Source organism: Molothrus ater, chromosome 11, assembly GCF_012460135.2.
Source record: "Molothrus ater isolate BHLD 08-10-18 breed brown headed cowbird chromosome 11, BPBGC_Mater_1.1, whole genome shotgun sequence".
In the NCBI taxonomy this organism is placed as follows: domain Eukaryota; kingdom Metazoa; phylum Chordata; class Aves; order Passeriformes; family Icteridae; genus Molothrus; species Molothrus ater.
In genome coordinates, this window is record NC_050488.2 from 2,119,408 (window position 1) to 2,145,214 (window position 25,807).

At 46.2% G+C, this 25,807-nt stretch overlaps 1 protein-coding gene across 6 annotated transcripts in view; it reads left to right on the forward strand.

The window, feature by feature from the left end:
- Positions 1-761: 761 nt before the first annotated feature.
- Positions 762-25,807, forward strand: part of RAF1 (Raf-1 proto-oncogene, serine/threonine kinase) — a 39,931-nt gene continuing 14,885 nt past the window's right edge. For 3 of the 6 annotated variants that reach the window (XR_004982268.2, XM_036404722.2, XM_036404724.2), the window contains exons 1-7: positions 762-847; positions 11,698-11,753; positions 20,114-20,329; positions 20,981-21,093; positions 22,089-22,191; positions 23,735-23,892; positions 24,800-24,898. Coding sequence is in view for 5 of the 6 variants with exons in the window: in XM_036404722.2 (XP_036260615.1) it covers positions 20,123-20,329; positions 20,981-21,093; positions 22,089-22,191; positions 23,735-23,892; positions 24,800-24,898 (680 nt within the window). In the remaining variant the exon portion in view is untranslated. The remainder of the gene's footprint in view (positions 848-11,697; positions 11,754-20,113; positions 20,330-20,980; positions 21,094-22,088; positions 22,192-23,734; positions 23,893-24,799; positions 24,899-25,807) is intronic. The other 3 variants (XM_036404725.2, XM_036404726.2, XM_054516099.1) reach the window with 2 other exon arrangements.

Below are 25,807 nucleotides of genomic sequence, written 5' to 3' on the forward strand. Positions count from 1 at the left end.
GTGCGGAGTCACACAGGGACTGCTGCCTGACAGCTGGTCCCTGTCTCCTCCAGGAACAGAGCTTGCACGCTAGTTCTTTTTATTTATTTTTTTATTTCTCCCCAGATACCTTTCCCAGCAGCTCACACCCCACCCCTGAGCACGTACCGCCCCATGGGAATCGCTGCCTGCTCCGCGCAGAGCCGGGCTCTGCTGAGCGCAGGTAGGAGCGGGCTGGCTGAGCCCAGGTAAGGGAGCGCTGCCCGGCCACAGCTCGGGACCCCGCTCTGCTGCACCGGACCCGCACACCGGGGCTGCTTCATTGACTAATTCATTGTCAAATTACAAATTAATTGTCAAACTACCGAGGACTCGGCCGAGGCAGGGCTAGTGCAGGCGGGCTCGGCAGCTGAGGGCGGGGGTGCCTGTGAGGCGGCAGCGCTGCGCTGCCCTGAGGGGAGCCGGCTCTGCCGCCCACCGGCGCGGCGGCAGCGCTCATGCCGCTCTCCCAGGCCGGGTGGCGGGCAGGGCTGGAGCGCGGCGGCGGCGGCGGGATGCCCTCGGGATCGCCTCCTTCCTTCATTCCTTCTTTCCCTCCCTCCTCCCGCCGCCGAGCCCGCGGCGCCTCAGCCGCTCCCAAATGGCGGCGGGGCGGAGCGGCCGATCCAGGGCTCGGCGCTCCCGCGCCAGGCGGGGAGGCGGGAGCGGCCGGGCAGGCGGGCGCAGGGACGGCGTCGAGCGCCGAGCGGGCGATGGGCGGGGATAAATGTCTGCCTGGGCGCGGGGCCGCCATTTTCTCTGAGGCGCGGAACGAGCGGCGCCGGGCGGCACCGGGACGCGGGGGACCCGCCGGGGGCCCGGGACACAGGTACGGGTGGCCGGGGAGCGCCAAGGGCGAGCGGGAGAACCGTTCCCCGTATTTCCTCTCTTTGCGGCGCTGCGTTCCGCGCTGGCGCCGCTCCGGGCTCGGCCCCGGGCGCGCTGACCCGGCCGCCGCCTCGGCCGCTCGGCCCCGGCGGACACTGGGGAGGAGGAGGAGAACCGGGCGGCTTCGGGCCCGCGGAGCTTCGCGGCCGGATTGCCCGGGCCCGGCCGAGGGGATCGGTGCCGAGAGAGCCGGGGCGGGGCGAGGGTGCCCGAGGGTCGGGGGGAGCGGGGCTGGGTCGTGGCCGCCGCCTGTCAGCGGCAGCGCGGAGCCGCGAGGGTGGGCCCGCAGCGCCCGGAGGAGCATCCCGCATTGCTGGGGCCGTGCCCTGTGCAGGAGGGTGAACAGCGGGCATCCCGCATTGCTGGGGCCGTGCCCTGTGCAGGAGGGTGAACAGCGGGCATCCCGCATTGCTGGGGCCGTGCCCTGTGCAGGAGGGTGAACAGCGGGCATCCCGCATTGCTGGGGCCGTGCCCTGTGCAGGAGGGTGAACAGCGGGCATCCCGCATTGCTGGGGCCGTGCCCTGTGCAGGAGGGTGAACAGCGGGCATCCCGCATTGCTGGGGCCGTGCCCTGTGCGGGGACAGTGAACAGCGGGCATCCCGCATTGCTGGGGCCGTGCCCTGTGCAGGAGAGTGCGAGTGGGCATCCCGCATAGGATGAGCAGTGGGATGAGCATCTCGCACAGCTGGAGCCGTGCCCTGTGCAGGGAGGATGAGGAGGATGAGCATCCCGCACAGCTGGAGCCGTGCACTGTGCAGGGAGGATGAGGAGGATGAGCATCCCGCACAGCTAGAGCCGTGCCCTGTGCAGGGAGGATGAGCATCCCGCACAGCTGGAGCCGTGCCCTGTGCAGGGAGGATGAGGAGGATGAGCATCCCGCACAGCTAGAGCCGTGCCCTGTGCAGGGAGGATGAGGAGGATGAGCATCCCGCACAGCTAGAGCCGTGCCCTGTGCAGGGAGGATGAGCATCCCGCACAGCTGGAGCCGTGCCCTGTGCAGGGAGGATGAGGAGGATGAGCATCCCGCACAGCTGGAGCCGTGCCCTGTGCAGGGAGGATGAGGAGGATGAGCATCCCGCACAGCTGGAGCCGTGCCCTGTGCAGGGAGGATGAGGAGGATGAGCATCCCGCACAGCTGGAGCCGTGCCCTGCCCATAGCTGGGGCTGTGCTGTCCCGCTCTCCCCGGGTCCCCGCTGTGATGCTGTGGCTTTGTCCCTCCTGCACTTCCAGCGAGGCTGCCTGACCCTCCTGTTAGTGTCATCCATAGTCTGCTGAACTGGGAGTAGAAAACGCCTTTAGGTGTATCAGCACAACTGAATTCTTTCTACTTGGGCACTCTTTGGTCTGAATTGCTTGCTTGATTATTTTTTGCAAGTTAAAATCCGTTGGACATTTGCAGTCAGGGGTAAGATTGAGTCCTTATCAGCTGCTCAGCCCTGCCTGTAGCAGTGGTGCTCTGCAGGAGCAGCTCCAGCCCTGTCCTGTTTCTGCCTCTCTTTCTCTGCAGCCTGCCTGTCCCACTCACCTGTGACAGCCCAAATGACTCGTGCAGAATTGCTTTCCTTCTTAGCCTTGGAGTGACATGCAGAGGTGCAGGGACTGCAGAACCAGTTGCAATGGGATTGCTGCAGCATGGTTTGTGTTCCAGCTGCAGCTTATAGGTGTGCAGAAGCAGAAGGATCTGCAGTGGTGTAAAACTCAGAGTATTTCCAAAACTGAAGCCAGCTTAAAATACCTGAAGATGTTTTTTATTTTAATCCTTCAGAAAAGCTCAGCTGCAGCTATTGCCTGAAGGATCACTGCATTGTGCCAAACTAGAATGGGCATGCTTATTCTTCAGGATGTGTCTGCAGTGTTGGTGCAGAAGCAGAGATTGAGTTGATGAATGTGAGAGTTAATTCCAGGCAATTCTCTTAAATCTCTTCTGGGGACACCCACTCAGAATGGAAGTGGCTTTAGTTTGGTTTGTCTTAATGAGAATTTTCTGCAGGCAAACCCGAGGCTGCAATTAATCATGAAAGATGTAGGGATCTCTGTGTGTGCTCATGAAATGAATATGGTGACTGATTAATGTAGTAAGCAATTTAATCTTAGATTATTAAATCAGAAGTGAAGTAGCATTGTTGGGTTGGGGCAGTGATGCTTTCAGAGTCCTGGAATATGTTTTTCAAATGGTTTGTTGCTATTCTTAATATTTCAGGACAGGACAACATTGTGCAACATTGTAGATTAACCTGCTTTGAAGGAAAAGCTGAAAATGGCAGGAAAAAAGCCTATTTTTTTTTTCCAAAGAAGATCTAAACCTTATTTTTTTCAGTTTAATTCCTTTTCCATTTTTTATTCTTAACCAACAGTGCATTCTGTTCAAATGACGTATGAAGTCACTGCTGTCTCAGGGCTGGCCTTACTATATCTTATTAAAAGAGCTCATTTTCTGAACCACAACCATGACCCACGGAAATCATTGCTCAGCACTTCTTGGTACGCTACATCAGCAGTAATTTCTTCTGGGACATCTCCTCCCCTCCTCCCTCCAGATTATTTATGTGCCTCTTTGTGCTGTTGGAAAAGCAGGAGTTGAGAAGAAAATCACGTTTTCCTTGTTGGAAAACATTAAATTCAGAGCTGTTGGTTTCCAAGCTCCTGTAGGAGATGGGAAGCAAAAGCTGTTAGGTGGAATTATTTTCTATCAAAGAGCCTTCAGTCAAGATTCAGTGCAGGAGCTGAATTGATGTTTAAATGGTTTTTATTTTGCTCATTAAGTTGGTAGAGCAATGAACTCGGGCAGTTGAGTGCAGGCTGGTGTTTGGGTCTCTGCTCACAGCCCCGTTCATTTGTGCTTTGCTGTGCTGCCAGAGTGGGTCCCTTTGCCACGCCTGTGTCACACCTGCAGCTCCCCTCTGCTGCTGCTCTCCTTCAACACCCCGAGCTTCTGCTCCTCCCCTTCCCGTGCTGGCTCTGCTCCTGCCTCCCGGGGCTGCCCCTGGCCCGAGGGACAGACGGACACACGGAGGGAGGGATTTCCGTGGCTTTGGGCTCCTCCTGGGGATGTGCTCCTGCTGGGATGCCCTGGCTGATGGAGATCAGGGAATTCCCCCACGCCTCGGCTTCCTATTTCTATATCCTGTAGGAATGTCCCCTTCTTTGTGCCTCTGCCTAACTTTAAAAATGGGAAATACCCAGGAATTGCTGCAGGAGAGGCAGGACAATTGGTGCCACCAGTTAATGGGATTTGTGCAGCTGCATTTCCAAAACTTTCATGGCAGTTCAGGAAACAAATGAGTGTTTGGCCTCTGTGTGCAAATGGGTGGTTGAGCAGGATGATTGTGCTGTAAGAAATAAGTTCCTGGACCATCTTCTAAATTAGAAACACAGATATCTAAAGAGTGTGCAATGAAAAATAGTATTTAGAGTTCTGTTTATAATAAAATCATTAAATTGCATAAGTTAGTGATCTTTATTTGGGGAAGCAACAAAAGTCATCAAAACAAGATGAAAACTTGAGATTTACCAAGCACTGTGATTGAAGCATGATTTCAGTAAGTTTCACATAAGTTTAATTTGTAAACAGACATGTTTACCTCTGCATTGTACCGATTCTGATTGATTTTGTGTAATTGCTTTGCAAAACCCTTTGGTGTTTTCTAGTATGAAATATATCCACTATATTGAATAAGGTTGTGGAAACATTTGTTCAGCTTTACAAATTAATTGAAAGAGGAGTTGATGTAACAGTAGAGACTTGGCTAAGAATTCTGAATTTATGACAAATTACCAAGGTATTTTAGCCATGAGCATGCATTAGCTCATGGCTTTTGAGACAGCATGAAGCAGATACAATTTATTCTGTATGGGTAACCCATGTTTAGTGATGTTCTTATTTTTTTCTGAAGAGAAAGTCTCTTTTGGCCCAAGTTCTGTGAAAAATTCTCCGAGCTCTGCTGGCTCTTGCTGCGTGCGCTGTTTTTTTGTAAACAACGCTTTTGCTTTGAAAAGCAGCTGGCTCACGTTTATTCCTTTAGTGACTTGAATATTGTGTTTGTACTATAAATGTCATCTGTTTTACACAAAGTTGATTTTATTGCAGCACTGTGTACTGACCTTTTACAGTTTAATAGAATATGGTCATTTGTGTACTGAAATGCTGCAGTGCACACAGCAGATGAGGGTAAACAAAGTGCTGGTCTGGAGTCATTTGTAAATGAGAAAGGCATTTTCAGAGCTAGGAATTAGAGCTGATCATTAATAAATAGCATGTTTATAAGTATCCTATTGTCAGGCTTTGAAGTGATGTAGTCCATGTGATTGAAAGGAGAGATTTTAGCAGCAGAGCCCTGGGTTTGTGTGGCACAGCAGGGTGGCCATTGCGGGGTTTGTGTGCAGGTGCAGGTGTCATTTCTCTGTGCTGCTCCTGGAGGCAGCAAGGGAGCAGAGCACGGTTAAATCAGAGCTCTTCACTTAAGGCAGAATCGCCTTCAAATCCCGAGTGCAGGTGGTGAGCGTGACACCCGTGCTGTGTTTGCCTCAGGAGCTGTGCAGTGGGACCTTGTCTCCAGCTCCGCCCTCTGAGCCTCTCCCTCTGTGCTGTGCTGTGCCTGGATCACCGGGCGCTGCAGTTTTTGATTCATCTTGGGTTCAGCTCGGTTTGTACCTGCCGTGCTTTCCCCTTCTGTGTGGCTCTCAGCCTCTCCCTCTGTGCTGTGCTGTGCCTGGATCACCGGGCGCTGCAGTTTTTGATTCATCTCGGGTTCGGCTCAGTTTGTACCTGCCGTGCTTTCCCTCACAGCTGTGGGCTCTCAGCCTCTCCCTCTGTGCTGTGCTGTGCCTGGATCACCGGGCGCTGCAGTTTTTGATTCATCTCAGGTTCGGCTCAGTTTGTACCTGCTGTGGTTTCCCCTCCTGTGTGGCTCTCAGCCTCTCCCTCTGTGCTGTGCCTGGGTCACCGGGCTGTGTGCAGTTTTCCCTCTCAGGTTCAGCTCGGTTTGTACCTGCCGTGCTTTCCCTCACAGCTGTGGGCTCTCAGCCTCTCCCTCTGTGCCTGGATCACCGGGCACTGCAGTTTTTTCCCTTTTAGGTTTAGCTCAGTTTGTACCTGCTGTGGTTTCCCCTCACAGCTGTGGGCTCTCAGCCTGTGTTGTGCCTGTGCGCTGCAGTTTTCCCTTTTAGGGTTAACTCAGTTTGTACCTGCCGTGCTTTCCCTCACAGCTGGGGGCTCACAGCCTCTCCCTCTGTGCTGTGCCTGTCCCTGGGTCACCGGTTGCTGCAGTTTGCCCTCTCAGGGTTAGCTCAGTTTGTACCTGCTGTGGTTTGCCCTCCCGTGTGGCTCTCAGCCTCTCCCTCTGTGCTGTGCCTGGATCACCGGGCGGTGCAGTTTTCCCTCTCAGGTTCAGCTCGGTTTGTACCTGCCATGATTTCCCTCACAGCTGTGGGCTCTCAGCCCGTGTTGTGCCTGTGCCTGCATCACTGGGTGCTGCAGTAACCTGAACCTCTTCACTTATCCTCCTCCTTACCCTAGGACTAGTATACGAATGAATTCAAGGCGGATTAGAATGAGCAGAATAACAGGAAGTTAGTCGAACTAAGACGGTTGATTTCGACTCAACAAATTATAGCTCCCACCCTGTAACTTTCTTTATGTCCTACCTCCACCTAAGCTTCTACTCAGCCTTCACCCTAAGCAGCCTAGGCCTAGCCTTCCACCAAACCCACCTCATCTCAGCCCTACTATGTTTAAAGAGCCTAATACTGTTTTCCCTGGTGCTCAATCACCGGGTCCACCTCGGTTTGTACCTGCCGTGCTTTCCCCTCCTGTGTGGCTCTCAGGCTCTCCCCCTGTGCTGTGCCTGTCCCTGGACCAGCGGGTGCTGCAGTTTTCCCTCAGGTTCAGCTCGGTTTGTACCTGCCATGGTTTCCCCTCACAGTTGTGGCTCTCAGCCTCTCCCTCTGTGCTGTGCCCGGATCACCGGGTGCTGCAGTTTTCCCTCAGGTTCAGCTTGGTTTGTACCTGCCGTGCTTTCCCTCGGTTGTGGAGCAGCTGCCACAGGGGTTTTGGAGCCCGGGCCGTTCCCATGGGCAGCCAGGATCGCTGTGCCAATGAGCCATTGGGTATTTTTAGTTCAGAGACGGGAGCTTGCTTCCCCAGCTCGCCCCTGGGTGTGCCGTGGGTTAACTGCACTAATTAAAGCTGCCTCAGAGGTTCAGGCGCTAAGAAATGGCTCTGGGCCCCCAGCAGAGTTTTGTGTTACATAAATGTCACCGTAGAACCAGCTGGAGTTCTGAAAGTGGGGATTTTTGGAACCCTGAGTTGACAGATTACCAAGAGGGGGGTGCAGGATAGTGCAGAACTAGAAGAAAGATGTCTCCAATGCTTTCATAAGGGAAAACATTTAAGATATTCTATTGAAATAATTTAACCATTATTCTTTTAATATTTTAAATATTACAATTTATTGAAATAGTTCATATTTTAAATATGGCCAATTTTCCTTTTTCTCTAAAGTCTCTTAGACTGCTTCCAGTGTATGTCCCTGTCAGCTCTGCCAGTAATTTCTGCTGGTTTTTGCATATTCCTTTTTCTTGTTCTCAGCCATTTAAGTGTGTTTGCTCAAAGTCTGCTCATACTTTCAGTATTTTATAGTGGTTTTTCAGTCTATTAGCACACCACATTAGCACTGCTCTCTTTAGTCACTTGCTACCTGTGGCAGAGATGACTAAATGATCATTGTTTTTTCTTTATTCAGATGTTATTTGTGTCTAATAAACTTGAGATTTTATGTAAGAGTTTTTTGGTGAAACTGAAGGAGTGTGGTGGGGAGGTGCAGATGTGTGTAATCCCTTTTGTTTGTGTGGAATTGTTGCAGAAATGGAGCACAGAGAGAGAACCCTGCAAAGCAGAGCAGTTGTAGGGAAGACCATTAGACTGGAAGTGTTGCTGGGAAGAAAAAATACTGGTTAATCATAGTTTAATTTTTTTTTAAATTCCTAATTTATTGCTACCCAAAAAATGCTATTTATATTGTTTCCAAATCATTACCATAGAAAGTACACTATTAAAAGTTTCTTGTAAAAGAGAAAGTAAAGTGGATTTTAATTCCACTTAATGTGGAGGTAAGAGTGCCTGTAATTGCCTGTGCAGCTTTCACTTGGAAAGGTGAATTTTGATACATGGGAACTTAGGGTTGTTTAAACTTTACTCAGAAACTTTGTTCTAAAGTTTCTCTGAAAGTTGGCACAGGATGTGACTCCACCTTCACAGGCAAGAAGACATTTTCTTTCAATTCTTGAAGTTCAGAACTTACCTGGTAATTGTTGATTCTAAGGCTGCTGTTGGGTTAATATTTTCCTTATTTTGATGATTTCTGATAGCAATTGAATTCCTTCAGGTCCAATCTATTGCATAACCCCATGAAAATATTTTTCATTTCTTGTGTATTTGTGTTGTAATTTGACGTGTTTGGGTTTTTTTTTGGTGAAACTTGCACTATAAAATTCATGCATTCAAAGTATGGCAGAAATGTCTAAACTCTATTTACTCTTGATTTTGCACGAGGCTGATGCTTAGTTTTTAAAACAAGGACCCAGTGCTGGGGCTACTGTGTGCAAACAACCAACATCTCTGATTATTCCAGGGCTTGCAGGTTTCAGGAGAGGTGAATTTACTGATGATCAGTCAGTTTTTCTTTAATTGAGGCAGAAAAGTGTGAGAGCACCTGTGCCAGCTCAGTGACTCCCTGCTTTTCCCAGGCTTTCCTCTCGCTGTGCCTCCAGTGGCTCTGGGGAGCTGTGTCCAATCAATCCTGCTGTGGAGGAGGAGCAGGCAGGAACCTGTTTGTGGTGCTGAGATGGGAGGGTGCAGCTCTCCCTGGTGCCTAATTAGAAAGCTAAGCACTTTTGGTCACCTGCAAGCCAAGCTGCTGGCTGTGGAGCAGAGTCTGTGCTGGTAAAACAGCATTTCTGCCTTTGTTTGATCCCTGGCCTCACAGCTGCAGTGCTCAGCTTGGGCTGCTTGTTATCTCTGTGTGGAAACGTGGCAAAAACCCACCGAGGGTTCAGGGCTGGGGAGGGCTTGTGCCAGGCTCAGAAATGGGATAACAGGAGTTCTGCAGGGGGTGGGTCTGGGGCTGCCAGAAAATGCAGTAAATTAAGGAGCTTCCAGTGTGCTGCAGCCAAAAGGAGCACCAAAATGTGCCAGGCTCTAATTTGATGCTGACATTTGACAAGGAATGCACTGAATTGTGAGTGACATCAGCCCTAGGTGTGCTGGGTGCTTTAGAAAGCTGCCACAGGCAGGAGCAGTGCTGCAGCAGAGCCTTGGGCTCCCGGTGGTGCAGGGCATTGATTGCAGCTCAGAAACAGGCCCAGCTTCCTCTGGGATTTCTGCAGCCTTTTGGGTTGCCTGTGTAAGAGGCTCACTGCAATGGTGAGGTTATAAAAAGAGAGCCAGCTGATGTTGCAATGTAAGCACTGCCCCTGTAGTGGAAAGACTGTCCTTTGGCATGCTCCCTGCTGCTATTTTTACCTCTTCCAGTAAGATCTGCCCTTGTGATGTTGAATTACAGGACACTACCTGGAATCATTTTCTGTTACAAAGTGAAGAAAATGTTCAGTAAAATTGAGCAGATTGACATAAAAGCTGTCTTACACTGAAAAATATTTTTCTTTTCTCAGCACAAAACTGTGACTACAAGAGATTCTTTCAGGTTTTTTTTTTGCATATTTTATGTCTGGCAGAGTTTTTCTTTAAATTTTGGGTTCCTTTGTATATTGGTTATTTTGTCTTTCTCAATTTCTCATGTGGAGACTTTGAACAGGCAGTGTGAGTTTTAAAGATGGGGATTAACAGTGTAGCCCAGGAATCAGTGGAGTATGAGGTTTTTGTCTTAATTTCTAAAAGGCCAGGCTGATGTTGACTAAATTTTATTCTGTATTCTTGCACACTATAGGAAATTAATATTTCTTTTTTTCTGGGAGTAAATTACCAGCACTTCCAGTGACAAAATGCTGTAATATTGTGGTGGAAAGAGGAGCAAACAGCAAGAATGCCCTGCCAGTGAGCCAGGGGGGTCCAGTGGCACAGGTATCCAGTGGAGATGTGTGCTTGCTGAAATGTCTGACATTTGGGATTTCCTTACCCCACATACAAGGTGTGTTTTCTAAAACCATCAATCCATAGTTCAGGAGTGACTGACACCACTGAAACACAAACCTCAAGCTTTTGTGCTTGAGGCTCTTTGTGCCTTTAGGAGTAGGTTTGGGGCAGAGTCTTTCCAAGGCAATGGTTTGAGTGATGAATTTGTGTGCTGGCCTTGCTCCTCAGAGCAGCTCAGGTGGAAATCCTGCAGGACACAGGGGTTGTCCTCTCCCTCTGCTCTGCCTTTGTCTCATTGAGCAATTCCAGCCAGGTTCCATTGACTCTCACATCTGCAGTAAACTGGGCTTTTTGGTACCTCTCATTCCTTAAACCCTCGTGTTTGCCAGTTCTGCTAGCAGATGTTCTTACTGATTGTTTTGTCATGTGTCTCTTCATCTCTCATGAAAAAAAAGTAATTTTTCCTGTCTTATTGCTGTGGTGGCAGATAGAAATACTGCACCTGCTTCTTCAGCCTATCACACTTGTTTTATGCTGTGCTGTCTCTTCTTGATTTATGCATGAGATTTCTTTTTCTTCTTACAGATTTTACTGTAAAAATGCTTTGGGTTTTCATTCTGTAAATGAAATTTCCCCATCAGTTTTCTCTCCTTTTTTTTTCATGTAACATTCTCCATTTTAGTGACTCACTGCCATCTCTTGTATTTGGTTATAACTAAAGATCTCATCTTTTCCTCTGGTGTGAGAAAACCTGAATTCCTTCCTTGTCCCCAGTCTCCCTGCTTATCTTTTTCCATGATGGAAAGCATATTTACAGTATTTTATGTGCCACATTCCTTAATGTTTGTTGGAGACAGCTGTGCTAGGTGGAAGCAGGGTCAATCCACAGTTCAGGGTGTCACTAGATTCCACTTGGAAAATGACTGAACATGGCTCAAGGTGGAGGTCCCAAAGCATTGATCTGGTTTCTTGTTAATCTTTGAGAGTTTGCTGGTTTGGTAAAATCATTGCAGCTTCTTTTTATTTATCCATTTGAGTTTTTTCCCCATTTGCTCTGTCCAGAAGAGAGGATACCTGTAACCAGAAGCAAGCTGCCAATATAAAATCTCTTGTTGATTTTTTTATTGCATTTTTTTAGAAAGACATGAGGAGTCTGTGACTTCTTGGTCTGGAGAAGAGAAACCTTTGTGTGGGGATGATCCCATCAAGATTTCTTCAGCTTCCCTAGGAATTCTCCCTTTTACAGTTGCTGCTTTATGCAAGATACAGAGAGCCTTCAGAGGCTTGGCTGCTTATTACTGTTTGTTTGTTTTGTCTCCAAGATTTGTCAACATCTGTGAGTCAGCAAGGTGTTTGTCTGAGTGAGGAGCTGACGTCTGAGAAGGGACTGTTCAATCCTGTTTAATTTTTACTTCAGCGAGTTTTTAGCTGAAGATTTTTTAGCTAAAAGATTTTTTTCTGATGTTCTGGAAGAAGAATGAAATGCTTTTGAGCTGGGTAACATTTGGTGGTTGTGCACTCTGTGTCTCCTTACAATGAAATGCTGCATGAAATAAAGGCTGGAAGACCCTGAAAACTCTGAAAGCAGAAGGATGATCATTTATCATTGCTGTCATTTTTTTGTTATTTATTTGGTATGTAGTGCATGTATATGTTTGTCTATTAAAATGGAAATATCTTCTGTTTTTTTGTCTTCCACAGATGATGTGCTTCATCCTTTTGTCATAGGACTTCATTTGCTGAAAGGAAAACTGAAGGTATAAATAACTTTCTCTTGTTATCTTTCCCTTCCTCCTTCTCCTGCCCCTTCCTTTCTTTGGAGATTCCTGAACCTTCCCTTCAGGGGGGGAAACTCAGCTCAGCCCCTCTGTGCTTGGATTCTTGCACTGCTGCTCAAATCCACTTTTTGTTTTTTGAAAAATGCCCCAGAATCCATCTGGAGCTGCAGTTGTTACAGGATTTGCTTTATCAGAAGTGTGTATTTAACTTAGCTCTTGCTTGAGTCAGTCTCCCTGGATATTTACTTTGCAGGGGAAAAGCCCTTCCTCAGTTTAGAACTTCAGCTCTTGATATTTGCCTGTCTTTTCCAAAGAGCATTTGCCTTTCCACACAAGTGCAGGTCTGTTGGGACTAATCCAGACCTAATGTAAATCTGTCTGTGGCATTATCTTCAAACTCTATCTCTGAAACAAAAAGGCTGCTATGGCACTTTGTTAAGTAAATAAAAACCCACCCAAACCAGAACTGTAATTTCATGGGTGTATTTAATAAGATAATGTTAAAATGGAGTATAATTTCTTTTGGAGGCTCTCAGGACAGTAGATGTTTGACATAGTCTTAAGTATTTTTTCTTGTATAGAGTCTTAAATTTTTAAGTACATTCTGTTGTTATTTGCCATTTCATTCAGGTTTTTTGGCAAGTACAGGTGCATGCAAACCATGAAAATAAAGAAGGAGAAGTCCAGCTACTCCCAGTTGCCTCTTGCTCTAAAATATTTGTTCATCTCCAGAGGATCTCTCCAGGTGCTGTGTCCCTGTGCCCTGCCCTGTGCCCGTCTGGGTGATGTTTCCAAGCTCTTGGAATGCCATTATTGACCTCCACGTGGCACTGCAGGGCTGGCACAGAGCCCACATTTCATCACATCCATTTACTGGCTGCAGTGAAAGCAGGGAGCACCTGGCCAGGCTGGATGTACAGATTTTAATTAATTTCATGAATTCAGCCTTGCCTGTGCTGTGCAGGGCTGGTGAACAGCACCTTGCAGGTCTCTGTGCAGTGAGATGTGAGCTCCCTGCAGCTTCTTTAATAATCCTCAGGCTGTTCCTTCTGCCCAGGCTCTCAGCCTGGGCTGTTCTCAGTGCTGCTGCATTTCCTCCATGTGGCTGAGGGAGGACAGAGCCAGGCATTCTTTGTGCTGAGGGTCTCAGTCACTTTTTTGTTTAATCCTTGAGAACTCGTGTGGGAAGGGCATTTGGTGGATTGCTGACATTTGAGTAACTTTTTTTCATCCTTGCTGTAAAGTGGATGAGTTCCAGGCAACTGCAAACACAGTTTGGGGCTTTCAGACTGGGAACAATTGGCATGAGCAAGTGCAGAATGCAAATGGGCACATGGCTGGGAAGGTATGTGCACTTGATTGAGAGATTTGGGGGAGAAGAAAGGCTTCTCCAGGGTTTTGACCATGTAAAGAAAGGCAGAACACTTGGAGTTCCACTTCTGTCTGCAGAGCAAGGCCCACGTTAAAGAGATCTCTCTGTGGATCTCCCTTTGGAGAATTTGACAGAATTCAACATTATGGCACAGAAAGAAGAATGTGAGTGGCAGGACTGTCACATAATGTGATTCTGGTACCAGCAGCTATAAAGAGCAGTGTTCAGTGCTTTTTGTTTCTGGTAATGAGTTTGAGCTTACTGAATTCAAAAAGGAGCACGACTTAAATACCACTTCAGCTTTAATAGTAATAAAGCAGATGAGATGAAAGATTATGGAACATTATACTAGAAAGAGAAGTGGAAATTTTATTTGATGACAGAGTTCTGGTGCTTTGTAAGGAAAACTTGTACAAAATCTATGAGCACTTTGCTTGCTTGCTTTTTCCTTTCCTGCTGTTTCAATAGCAATTCCATCAACTGATTTGTGAATCTATATAAACTCTGCAGCTGTACTTAAATCCAATTTCAAAACACTCTGACTGATTAGAAACACCTGCTGCATTTAACTTTTTACCTGGGATTGCTTTTTTGCTTTGGGAAAGGCAAAGCTTTGGATTCTCTATCCCTCTTTTAGATGCAGGGTCTTCAGTGCTCCTGTTTCTCTAATGTAGGAATTGTGGTTTTGTAGGAAAAATCAGAGCTCCACGTTTGAATTTCATAGAAATAATCATGTGGGAAAAAAATGGGTGACTAACATGGGAATGCTCTGTGTGGAAAGGACAAACCAAACAGATCTTCTGGGATCTGCCTGGGAAAAGTGGCCCTGAGCTGTTAGAGCCAACAGAGAGCAGGCAGAGGGTGGCCAAAGGTGCAGATTGTTCTGGTGACCAATTCCTGCTCAGCAGAGCCCAAAGTACAGGTGCTGCAGCCAGGGAGTCTCACTGGGGTTGTGCTTACTAGCCAGAGTTTTTATCTGACAGCAGCTTTTAAATCCAAAAAGATACTGATCTCGAATGAATAATAAATGAATAAATCTGAAAGCAGGTTGAGAGTTGTATTGCTTGTGTCCTCCTTACTCTAGGGCCCACTTGGAAAACCAGTGTTATTTTTTTTCCTGAAGGCTGAAGTAGTGACTTAAACCAGAATATTTCTGATAAATAAAGAGCAGAAAAGATACTTCCAAGATCAGAACAGCAGAGGCAGAAATTGTATGTGTTTCTCTTGGTTTTTGTTCTGCTTGGTTTTTTTCCCTGAACACTGACATTTCCTTCTGTTAATTTTTAATTTCTGTCAGTTGTCTAAGGGAGGAATTTGTTTTTTGGCATTGATCTCTTAAAATGAAGGGCACATGAAGGGAAAGCACCAACCTTGTAGATGTGAGAGGGATCTGGCCTGGGTTGTTGCACTGATCCCAGCTCATTCCCTGCATTCATATTTCAATAGATCATAGCTTTATTTATTCATATAGGAATGGGTCCATATTTATCCTCTACTGCTCTGAAAAGCTGCTTTTAAAAAATGCTGCTATAGATCACAACAGAGATTTGTCTGGTTTGAATTTCTGGTTTTCTCCCAGATAATTGGTCACCCAAGCAATATTAGATCAATTAATTACTGTATGGGAGAAGAAAAAGCCACAGTTCAATGGATCATTGATCTTTTTGTGCCAGAGATGAAAACTTTGTTTCTAAGCAGCTTTTCAAGCTTCTATTTACTGATAAGTGTTCAGTTTGAAGTGGATTCTGGACTTTGTTCTGTGCTGGTCTGTGTTTGTAGGTGTATTCCATGAAACACAAAATTCCAGGAATTGGTGTGGATAAAAATGGCAGTGCCTGTGTGCTGGCAGGGGGAACTGTTTTGACTTGTTTTTAAAAACAACCTTGGGTGCTTGTTCCAGAAGAAAGCAAGGACAAAGTAGCTAAAGTTTGGAGTGAGAGTTCAGCTTGGTAACTTGTGAACTTTCAGCCTAACCCAGTGCCAGTTTTGGCCTTTCCTAGGGAGGGAGGGTGAAACTTTTAACAGCTCACACCAGCAATTTGTCCTGCTGATGGGAAGAGTCAGAGCAGCTTCCAATGCCTTTTGAGCTGGAATGAATGACATGAATGTATTGATTGTGTATGAGTGACTGATCTCCAGGAATTTGGTGCTGTCAGATGTGCACATTCCAGAGCTTTTGGGTTAATACTTGTTCCAGTGATTCATGAGCAGAATCTGTAATGTGTGCAAAAAGCACTAATGAAAAGTGCACTCTTGGTCACAGTGTGCAGAAGTCCTGGGGGACTTGCAGCAGTAAATGACATTGGTTTCATATTAAATGTTCAGCCTAAGCAGAAAAATCATCGGGATCAGTTTCCCAGCAGTCCTGGATCTACAAGGAGACTGATGTTCTTTAATATCTTAAAATATTCTTTGAATGCTGCTGTTGCAGTTTGTCAGTTGGAGAAAGGCTGTTTGAAGTCATTTTCATGAAAGTGATGAGCTGCAGGAAGAAAAGATTTAAAGAAAATTTTTAGAAATATACATGAAAACATCCAGCTGGCAGTGGATTATTTGAGCATGGCATAAACATAAATCCAGTATCTGGTAATGATTATGTATCAGAAATATGCTTGTAATTAATTGAAAGAGAGAGAAAAGCAATTTTTTTTTCTGGAAGAGACAAACCTAAGAAGAACCATAGTTATGAAGGCATCATTGTAAAATCTTTCCTCCTTTATTTTAAATTAAATTCTTCTTTAGAACAGAGTTTCAAACATCTTTTCACTGGAGTGAATTGGTGTGGATGCTGGGGGAGCTGTGTGTAGTGAGTAAAAATGCCTTTAATGGATTACTGCTTGGATTAACCTACCCAAAGGGGGTAAATCTGCTGGAGAGAATTGGTGTGGATGCTGGGGGAGCTGTGTGTAGTGAGTAAAAATGCCTTTAATGAATTTACTGCTTGGAGCAAACTACCCAAAGGGGGTAAATCTGCTGGAGTGAATTGGTGTGGATGCTGGGGGAGCTGAGTGTGGTGAGTAAAAGTGCCTTTAATGAATCTACTGCTTGGAGCAAACTACCCAAAGGGAATAAAGCTGCTGCCAGGGCCCTGCAGGGTGGGCTGTGCTTCACTTACCTGCTCAGGTGGGCTCACACCTGTGGCCTGGGCTGTTCTCCCTGCTTTGTTCTGCTCCTGTGCCCATCCAGGGTTCTGAGGGAGGCAGATGAGTGTGGATGTGCAGGGTTGGGCTGTCATTTAATGTCACTGCTGTCAGCCCCAAGCTGGTCACTTGGTGCCATGGGAATGCTCTCTGTGCCTGCAGGGAGCTGCTGCACTTCCAAGGGGATGGTTTTGTATAGATATTTATACATTTCTTTGCACTGGAGGGCAGCAGAAAGGTGGAAGTCATTCAGAGTCACCTCCTAAGCAGCAGCTTTCTGTCTGTCTGTCCTTCCATGAGAATACTCTGGAACAAGGCCTGAGAAGTGAACCTGGCTGCCCATGCTCTGCCAGAATTGCAGTGTTCTCAACCAGACTGTTCATGGCCTGGCTCAGGAGGTGTCTGGGGGGCCCTGGAACCTCTGGCACCCTCAGGGGCTGGCTCTGAATAGTTTGGGTTTCTCCAAGGAGCTCCACCTTTCCAGCTGCCAGCCCTTGTTCAGTGGGTGCCAGAGCAGGTTTAGCAGCTCTCCAGCAGGGATTCCCTGTCCTCTCCCCAGGAGACTGTGAAGATCTGTTAAACTTCCCTTCCTCTCCCCTGGCCCTCCACCCTCAGGCCTCTTGGCAGGTTTTTGCCAGCTTCAGGCCAGCTCTGACCTCTGCTCTCATCCTGCTGCTGGCTCTTCCTGAGTGCCCCAGCAGCACCCTGAGGTCGGGGAGGAGGAGAGCTGAGCATGGTGTGTGTGGTACCTCCATCTCCTAGGGAAAGAACTCAGCGCCTGGGGATGTGCAGGGTTGGGCTGTCATTTAATGTCACTTTTGTCAGCCCCAAGCTGGTCACTTGGTGCATGGGAATGCTCTCTGTGCCTGCAGTGAGCTGCTGCACTTCCAAGGGGATGGTTTGTGAGCAAACCCAGCCTGGCAGGCACTGAACCCTCAGCCAAAAGAGGTGGCAAACCCCAGTGATGGCAGGAGAGAGCAGGGGAGGGGGGACTGTGCAAGGCATGGCCAGTTCTGGCACTGTGCAGCACTTGTGAGGCAAAGACCCTGGGAGAGAAGGCTGCAAATGCCTAATTAAAGATAGAACTGACATTTGGATCTACAGAGGCTGAGAGCAGTTGCTGTCTGTGTTTTCCTGTGTGTGCAACACCCTTAAAATACATTGCTGGGATCTTCCCTGGTAGCTGTGCCTCAGTGTGCAGGTTTGGGGGAGACAATGCCCTGAGAGCAGGGAAGTCACTTTTTGCAAGTTTAAATTCTTTGTCATTTCCTGCTTTCTCTGGATTTTTTCAGGAACTGTTGGCAGCATATCAAAATATTAAATAGAAGGGCTGGAGTGTTGGGGTGTTGTCAACTTCTGTCAGCAGGGACAAGGAGATTTTGGTGGCTGTCCTGCAATTCCTTAGCTCAGCTCAGCAGAAAAATCAAGCTGGGCTCTTCTTTTTGTTTAGTTTCATCTGTTAGCTGGAAGGGTGAAACAAAGGAGTTTCCCATAGGGGTTAAGTTAAGAGAAGCTCTCTGGGTTTCATCTTTCCCCTCTTATCTAAGAGTTTATCTCAGTTTTTATTGCTGCCATCTCAGTAGTTACTCTTTCAGCTGCCATGTGCATTATGTGGGTGTTGTAACTGAACATAACTTGTTTTTCACCTTTCTGGTGCCTAGGAATTGTGAGATGTGTGGTGAACTTGGTTGTATTCCTCAGTTTTATCTCTCATTTTTCAGAATGTCTCCGTGTCTTCCTATTCCTTATTCCCTTTTTTACATCAGATATAAAACTCTTGTCATTTATGTGCCATGGATTGAAAAAGAAAAAAAAAATCCAAGTATCTCAATCCTGTTAGATGACTGGGCATGGAGTTTAAATCTTACTGACATTTAAACATTTGGAACTTTTGGACAACTGGACCTGCAGAGCTGATGGATTAGGGGGTGGCAGGAGGGGAGGTGAGGCTGTGCTGGCAGTGAGGGAGATATTCAGGAACTGGCTGGAAGTTCCCTTTGAGGCTGAGGTTCTGCTGCTCTGGGCTTTGCCTGTGGTGGTAATGACTTCACCTAAACCAAACCTTTCTCTGGAACTTTGTTGTTGTTGTTACATTTCCTTTCTGGCTGCTGGTCAGATCTGGCTTGAGGTCTGCACCAGAGGTACTTGCAAATGTGCTGTGAAGGAAAACACTCTGAAATTCAGCTTATCCTTCTGGGCACCCCAGAATGGACCTTTAACATTAGTGGAGATCTTTTTTATCCAAGAATTCCATTGTTTTAACTCTTGAACTGAAACAAACGCTGCTGCCTTTTCCCTGACATAAACATGAGGAAATGTATTGGAGGGCTCAAACAATTTGCAGCAAAGGAGGTGCAGGACCACACATGAGATGAGACTTGAGCAGCTGCTGACAGGTGCTCAGTCAGTGCTGGGTGTTCTCAATCAGGTTGTTTGATTTCAGCTTTGCTTTTGCCTAATTTTGAATCAGATGTTTGAGTATAATTTGGAGTTCAAGCTGCATTGCAGTTGGGATATCTGGGGCAGAAATCCAGTGATGCCTTTACCTTTGTCCCTGCATGTGCAGAAATCAGTGCTGCCTTGGAAGTGTGCAGAGGGAGAGGGTTGTTGGTGTCCTTGCACTGGGAGATGTTTGTAAAATCATAAAGTGGTTTGGGTTGAAAGGGACCTCAAAGCCCATCCAGTGCCACCCCTGCCATGGCAGGGACACCTCCCACTGTCCCAGGTGCTCCCAGCCCCAATGTCCATCCTGGCCTTGGGCACTGCCAGGGATCCAGGGGCAGCCCCAGCTGCTCTGGGCACCTGTGCCAGGGCCTGCCCACCCTCACAGGGAACAATTCCTAATTCCCAATATCCCATCTAAACCTACTCCCTGTCAGTTTGAAGCCATTCCTTGTGTCCTGTTAATTGTAAATAATCCCTCTCCATCTTTCTTGTTGGCTCCCTTCAGGTACTGCAGGGTTTCAGCTGGGTCACTCTGGAGCCTTTTCTTTCTCAGGCTGAACAATCCCAGTTGTCCCAGGTTTATTTGTGCTGAAATACAACTGAGCATAGTGGGTGTGAAGGTTGAGAAATATTTTTTTGCTGTTTCACACTATGTAAATTGTGATAGTATTTAAAAAAACCTAAACAACCAAAGCCTCAAAATCAGTGATAAAAATAGATTCCTTAATTAATTCTTTTCATTGTAATTCCTGTTGAGTCTCTTTTCTTAACAGTCTGGGCTAGTGCCTGTGTGGCATATCTGGTTTTCAGGACTGTTGTGCTGGCCTCCTCCAGAGCTCTTTATTCTGGTGACCAGGGAGGGTTAGGGTGGAGATCAGGGAAAGGTTCTAGCCCAGAGGGTGCTGGGCACTGCCCAGGGAATGGGCACAGCCCCGAGGCTGCCAGGGGTGGGATTTAATTATACTATTAAATACCAGGGTGGGATTGTTGGAGTGGCTGTGCAGGGCCAGGAGCTGGGCTGGGTGATCCTGTGGGTCCCTTCCAGCTCAGGATATTCTGATTCCATATTCTGGGCACCTCTCTGAAAGCCCCCCAGGCACTGATGATGTAGATTCCCCTGCTGGTGAAGTGCTGTGTGTCCCTGAGGTGTTACACATCTCTTGCTGCTTGTCTGTGTGTATAAAGTGAAATGCTTTCAGGAGCTGGCTGATTGTGCAGCTGTGGGTGAGCTGGACCTGCAGTGTAGCTTGATCACCTCACCAGGCAGGGCAGCTCCAGATGCTTCCAGAAAAGGCTGAGATTTGCTGTGTGAGGAGGAGGAGGCAGCCCCACTCCAGAGGGAAGGACGTGGCCGTTTCCCTGACTCTCCCAATGTTCCTTAGGCTGCACCAATGGAGCACATCCAGGGAGCTTGGAAGACCATCAGCAATGGCTTTGGGCTGAAGGATTCTGTCTTTGATGGCCCCAACTGCATCTCCCCCACCCTGGTGCAGCAGTTTGGGTACCAGCGCCGCGCGTCCGACGACGGCAAAATCTCGGATACGTCCAAAACCTGCAACACCATCCGCGTCTTCCTGCCCAACAAGCAGCGCACCGTGGTGAGTGGGGGCTGCCTGCAGCTCAGAACTGCTCTCCTGCTCCCACTCCCTGCTCCTGCCACCAGAAATGCCCTCCTGAAGGGTCTCACTGGGGTTGAGTGATGCTCAGCAGTTGGTTGGTTTTAGAGGATGTGGTTTATTTTGGATCTGTATTTTGAGAAGCTCTACTGCTCTGTCTCAATGCTGTGAATTTTCTAAAGCACATGAGCATGTTGCACATGGAAAGGTCACTGTTGGATGACCTAAACAATGATGCCTGCATGACACTTCTGTCATTTTCCTCACTTGAAATGTGGGGGTTAAAGCTGAAGTGAAACTTGTTGAGGGAACACTTCTGTTCAGTTTCTTGGAGCTGAGTGTCCCTAATAATAGTCTTACTCAAAGTTTCTTGAAATCTAAATTAAACCTTTTTCTGTACTGGGGGGGTAGCTCCATTTGCCTGCATTTCTCTTCCTTCTGTAGGCTGCCTACTTGTGTAAAATCCTGTTTCATAGAAACTCAGAAGTCATAAAATGCCTTCAGAATGTCCTTTGCAGGAGTGCACTTTGTGCAGCTTTCCTGGAATTTCTTAAAATGACAAAATGGTCTTGGAAAAGCCTAAAGGAGCTGCAGCAGTGTGTAAATGCTTTGTTGTTCTCCCCTTGCTGCCAGGTGAACGTGAGGAATGGGATGACCCTGCATGACTGTCTGATGAAGGCTCTGAAGGTCAGGGGGCTGCAGCCAGAGTGCTGTGCAGTGTTTCGACTTCTTGCTGAACCGAAGGGGTAAGAGGGAGACTTCCTCCCAGGGAGTGTAAAAATCTTGGGTTTGGAATAGCAGCAGTGATGTTTTCTTCCCCTCTGGCTGATTTCTTTTAAAGCAGTTTGGTTGTGAGCACTTTGTGTTGCTTTCTTTGCCTTTTTCTAGGGTAACTCTGTCACCTTTCTGTGTATTGGCAATTTCATTTTTGTTTGAAAGCTAAATATTGAAAATATTTAAAATGGAGGGGTTCCCTCAAGTGCTTGCAGCCCCTTAGTGAGGGTTTTGCCATGCTCTAGATGAAGTGATGCCTTCCTTCATGTTTGAGGTGCATTTCTGTGCTGCCTTTATAGATGGTAAATTCAGTGCCAGGGATTCTTAGCCCACTTCCCTGAACAGTTCTCTGTGCTCAGTTTTAAGGCTCTGCTTTCCTCTACAACTTCCCAATATTTGGATTTCAGTCTCACTTCAGATACTCCTTATTTATTTGTAGGACTGGGGGATGCTACTATTAAATACCAAATGATTGTCCTACAAGCTGAGGGAGTGAAGGTATCTCATGGAGTTAATGCACTTCACACCTCTCAGGCTTGGCCTTAAAGCTCCCTGCAGCCTCAGGCATTTGTGGGGTTACATCTCTGAGCAGCTGAGGCCATTCTGGGGTCACCAGTCCCTGCCCAAGCACCTAAGAATGGATTTTGTGTCACTCATGATTTCTGTTACATTTATAAGGGTATTTCTGTGACTCCATTAAAGCTTCCAGGTGCTTTATGTCAAATATTCTATAAAGAAATAACATGTTAAAAATGAGCAGAAAAAGAGGTGACTTGGAATATATTCCAAGTTGCCTCTGATTTTTTGAGTGAAAGACACTGAGATCTGTCCAGCTCACTGTAAGAGGTTAGCTATGCTCTTTTGGCTATTTGTTCTCAGTTTACTCAAGAAAACTCACAAAACATAATTGTGGATGAGGCCAGACCTCTCTCCAAGGTGATTTTGTTGTCCCCATTTTCTCTTTCAGAAAGAAAGTGCGTTTGGATTGGAACACAGATGCTGCCTCCCTGATTGGAGAGGAGCTGCGAGTGGACTTCCTTGACCATGTCCCACTCACCACTCACAATTTTGTAAGATTTTCTTTATTCTGCTGAGAATTTCATCAGTTGAGCCACAGATTTGGCCAAAGAATGTTTTGGGCATCAGAAAGCTTTTGGCTTTCTGGACACAGGGATTTTCAGAAGTTGGGGTTGATTCCTTCACCCCTGTTCCCCACCAATTCCATTCCCTAAATATCGATTTGCAGTGAAATGCCAGAATTGTGATTATTGCCCTGGGGATCCCCAGGTGTCACAGCCTGTCCAAGCTCACATTGTGCATGTTCTTCACAGCTCTGATGAGTGCCATTTTTATTTTACATAAATACCTGTGTCTGTAACTGTTGTGGTAAGATACCCATGTCTTTAAAGTCTAGAAAAGGCAGAAAATTTGCATTTTCTCTGTCTCATCAGTCAAAAAAGGCTGGATAAGTTCAGCAGCTTTACTGGACTGGTGGTCCAATGTTTATTTGTGCTGTTAATTCTGCAGGTAATGACATTATTTTGTGAGCTAATGCTGCTTTGTAATTTGACAGAGTGTTCTATGGGGGAATGAAAGGCTTTACTTTGTAGTTCCTTCTCAAAAATGGATTATTTATTCCACACAAAACAAATAAGTAGAAGGTGGTTTTGTGCTTTGTAGGTTTTTTAATTTTTAAGAATTTTTAATTTTTTTTTTTTTTAAGAAGAGATAATGCCCAACTCCTAACAGTTTTACCTTGCATTATTGTCTTCTCCTTGGGAAGGAACTCTGTTCCCATATTTTAGCTTTCTTCTTGTTTTGTTCTAGAAATCCATTGTGGTAATCCTAAGTCCTAAAGGATTGTCCTTTACATCCAGTAGAAAGGTTAGGATTGATTTGCAAAACCTGAAAGTCATTTTACTGCTACATTACATTAAAAAAAATTACAGAAAATGTCATCTGCAGTTGGTCAGCAGAAAATGAATATTTTTCTCCAGGTCTGGAAGAAGCTAAAATTTGGAACCCTCCTCCCCAGTAGGTTCTGGAGGAAGAAACCACTTGGTTCATTTTAATCTTTTCATACTCCAGAAGCTTTTAAAAAAACAAAGTAGGCTGCCATTTAAATAAGTACAAATTCCTTTTATTTTGATTACTAAGAAATGTATTTCTCATGCAAGGGGTATTGGTTAGTTGTAAGCACCAAGAGTTTTGGCTAACAAAAAAAATGAGCTGGGCCTTCCAGTCTGATCCTCTTTCACCTCTTTGGTGCTACTGGAAACAAACACAAACCTCAGCTCTTGGCTCACACAGCTCTGTCACCTTGCTGAGCAAAAACATCATTTTTGCATTTAAAAGAACACTTATTCTTTTCTTTTTCTTTGTTTGTTCTATAAATAAAGCCTTCAGTGCTTCTGGACTTCCCAGGTGTCCAACCAACCTGGAAATCCACTCTAGAATATTTGAGTGTGGTTTTAAGCTCAGTAGCAACCTGGGGGCTCTGACAGCATTTTACCGTGGTTATTTATTTCTTTTGGGCTCTGACTGTCCAAATGTCAGTTGATGAGCTGATTAAGAGGTAATTAGCTGGGATTAATCCCTGGCTGTGTTTTCCAGGCCAGGAAGACATTTCTGAAGCTTGCCTTCTGTGACATCTGCCAGAAGTTCCTGCTCAATGGCTTCCGCTGTCAGACGTGCGGCTACAAATTCCACGAGCACTGCAGCACCAAGGTGCCAACCATGTGTGTGGACTGGAGCAACATCAGGCAGCTCTTGTAAGGACTGCTCCTCTCTATTGCAGCAGCAAGTCTGGCTGACACTTGGTGTTGTGTCTCTGATCACAGAGATCCTTCTGGGTTGTAGGGAAGGCAGTCCCTGTGAGCAGAACTGTGGGTTGAGCTCATGAAACAGCCAGCAATGAGTGTCTGTTCCCAGGGAAAAGGCCGTGCACATCAGCTGCAGTTTGTTCTTGCTCTGGATTTTAATGCTCTGGGACAAGCAAACAAACACCTTGATTGGCCAGGCAGTTACTCCAGTGCCCTCTGTTTGAGCAGGGGACAGCAATTCCTCCCACACAACACATGTTAGGAATCAGCCAGGCCATGATTCAGTTGGATTTTAGCTGTTTAGTGTTCACCTGTTCTACACCTCAGCTTCTGACACTGGTGAAAATGGTGAGAAAACAGATGGAGGATAATACTTTCCTAATACCAGTTACAAAAAGTTGAAAATGATTATGTTAGAAGTCCTTTTATGCAAAAGAGTTAAAGCCTGTAATTGTTCTAATGTTTCTTAGTGGTTGTAATTTTTTATAACTAAACTTGGTCATGTGGTTCTGCATTTTCCCATACTAAGAGAGTGCAGGATGACTTGTGCCACTTGGTGCTACCTGGTTTGAATAGAACTTAACTGGGTCAAGTACCCTTTCAGGAAAATCTCAAGTCTGATATAGAAAGATTTTGTCTCTCAAGTTTGGAGAGAACACGTAGAACTTTTCTTTGGGAGTCTGAAGGCAGAGATTTTAGCGGTACACAGAGGAAAAACACGATGTAAAGATAGGAATGTGTTCATGAAGTTAATCATGCTGCAAAGAAACAGCCCTTTAAAATTTCAGCTTTCAAGAGCATTGTACAGGAGGTAGTGTAGCAGTTGAAGTTGTAATTGTTTTTGTTGATATTTCAGATTGTTCCCAAATTCAAATATCAGTGACAGTGGTGTCCCTGCACTACCTCCCTTGACAATGAGACGGATGCGGGAGTCTGTCTCCCGGATACCTGTTAGGTAAGCTTGTATTTCCTGTCATTTCTCTTTTGGGAAATACACTTCTCTCAAAGCAATCCATCCAAAGCAGCCAGAGACCCCCAGCTCCTCCAAAGCAGAGCAATCTGATCCAGGGTTGGGATGAATGTGCAAGGCAGCAACACCACTTCATCACAGACAACTCTTTCTTGTTCTTAGATCCACCAAAGCATTGATTTCAGATTTCATAGTTTCAAGTTTTAGCCTTAAAATGTTAAGGTAGAGTATTAAAGGCTTTTTGGAGACCTTTGTTTTCCTGCCTAAGAAAATCCAAGGCTCCCTTTTGGTATTTTTGTGAATTCATTTTATTTTATCTGATCAGGTAGTGTGCATCAAGAGTTTGTGTCTCGTGGTGGATGATTCACATCATAACTAAAATAATGCTCTGATATTCTGATGACAGATAGGAGTTTAAGGAGACAACAGTGGGAACTGAAAATATGCTCCTCTTAAAGAAAATTCTCATACCTAAAGAGAACATGCCTGTAGTTTTAATTCATGCTGAAATGAAACTTGTGTCCCTTTCCAAGGGGCCTGTCCCCTGACCCTAACACGTGCCTGTATTCTTTCCCTTGAAATTCTAGAGGCTGAAGAGAGCAGGCCAGCTTTTGTTTTTTCTGCACCCATTTGAACAATCTGGGCAGGAATGAGGCACAGAGCACGTAGCTGACTTGTAAATGGTTCTATGTCTTTATTTCTTTGTTTTAATGGGAACTGCACCAGGAATTGATCTTTGCCATCTTACTCTTATTTCCAGTGTTGTTGAACAGTGAGTTACTAACTTTATAGATCTTTTGTGAGGGCTGGCCCATTTCAATTAAGATACATTTGTGTTTTGGGATCCTAATGGTCTGAGTGGCCTTAGCTGTGATTTAGAACTCTTTGTTGAGC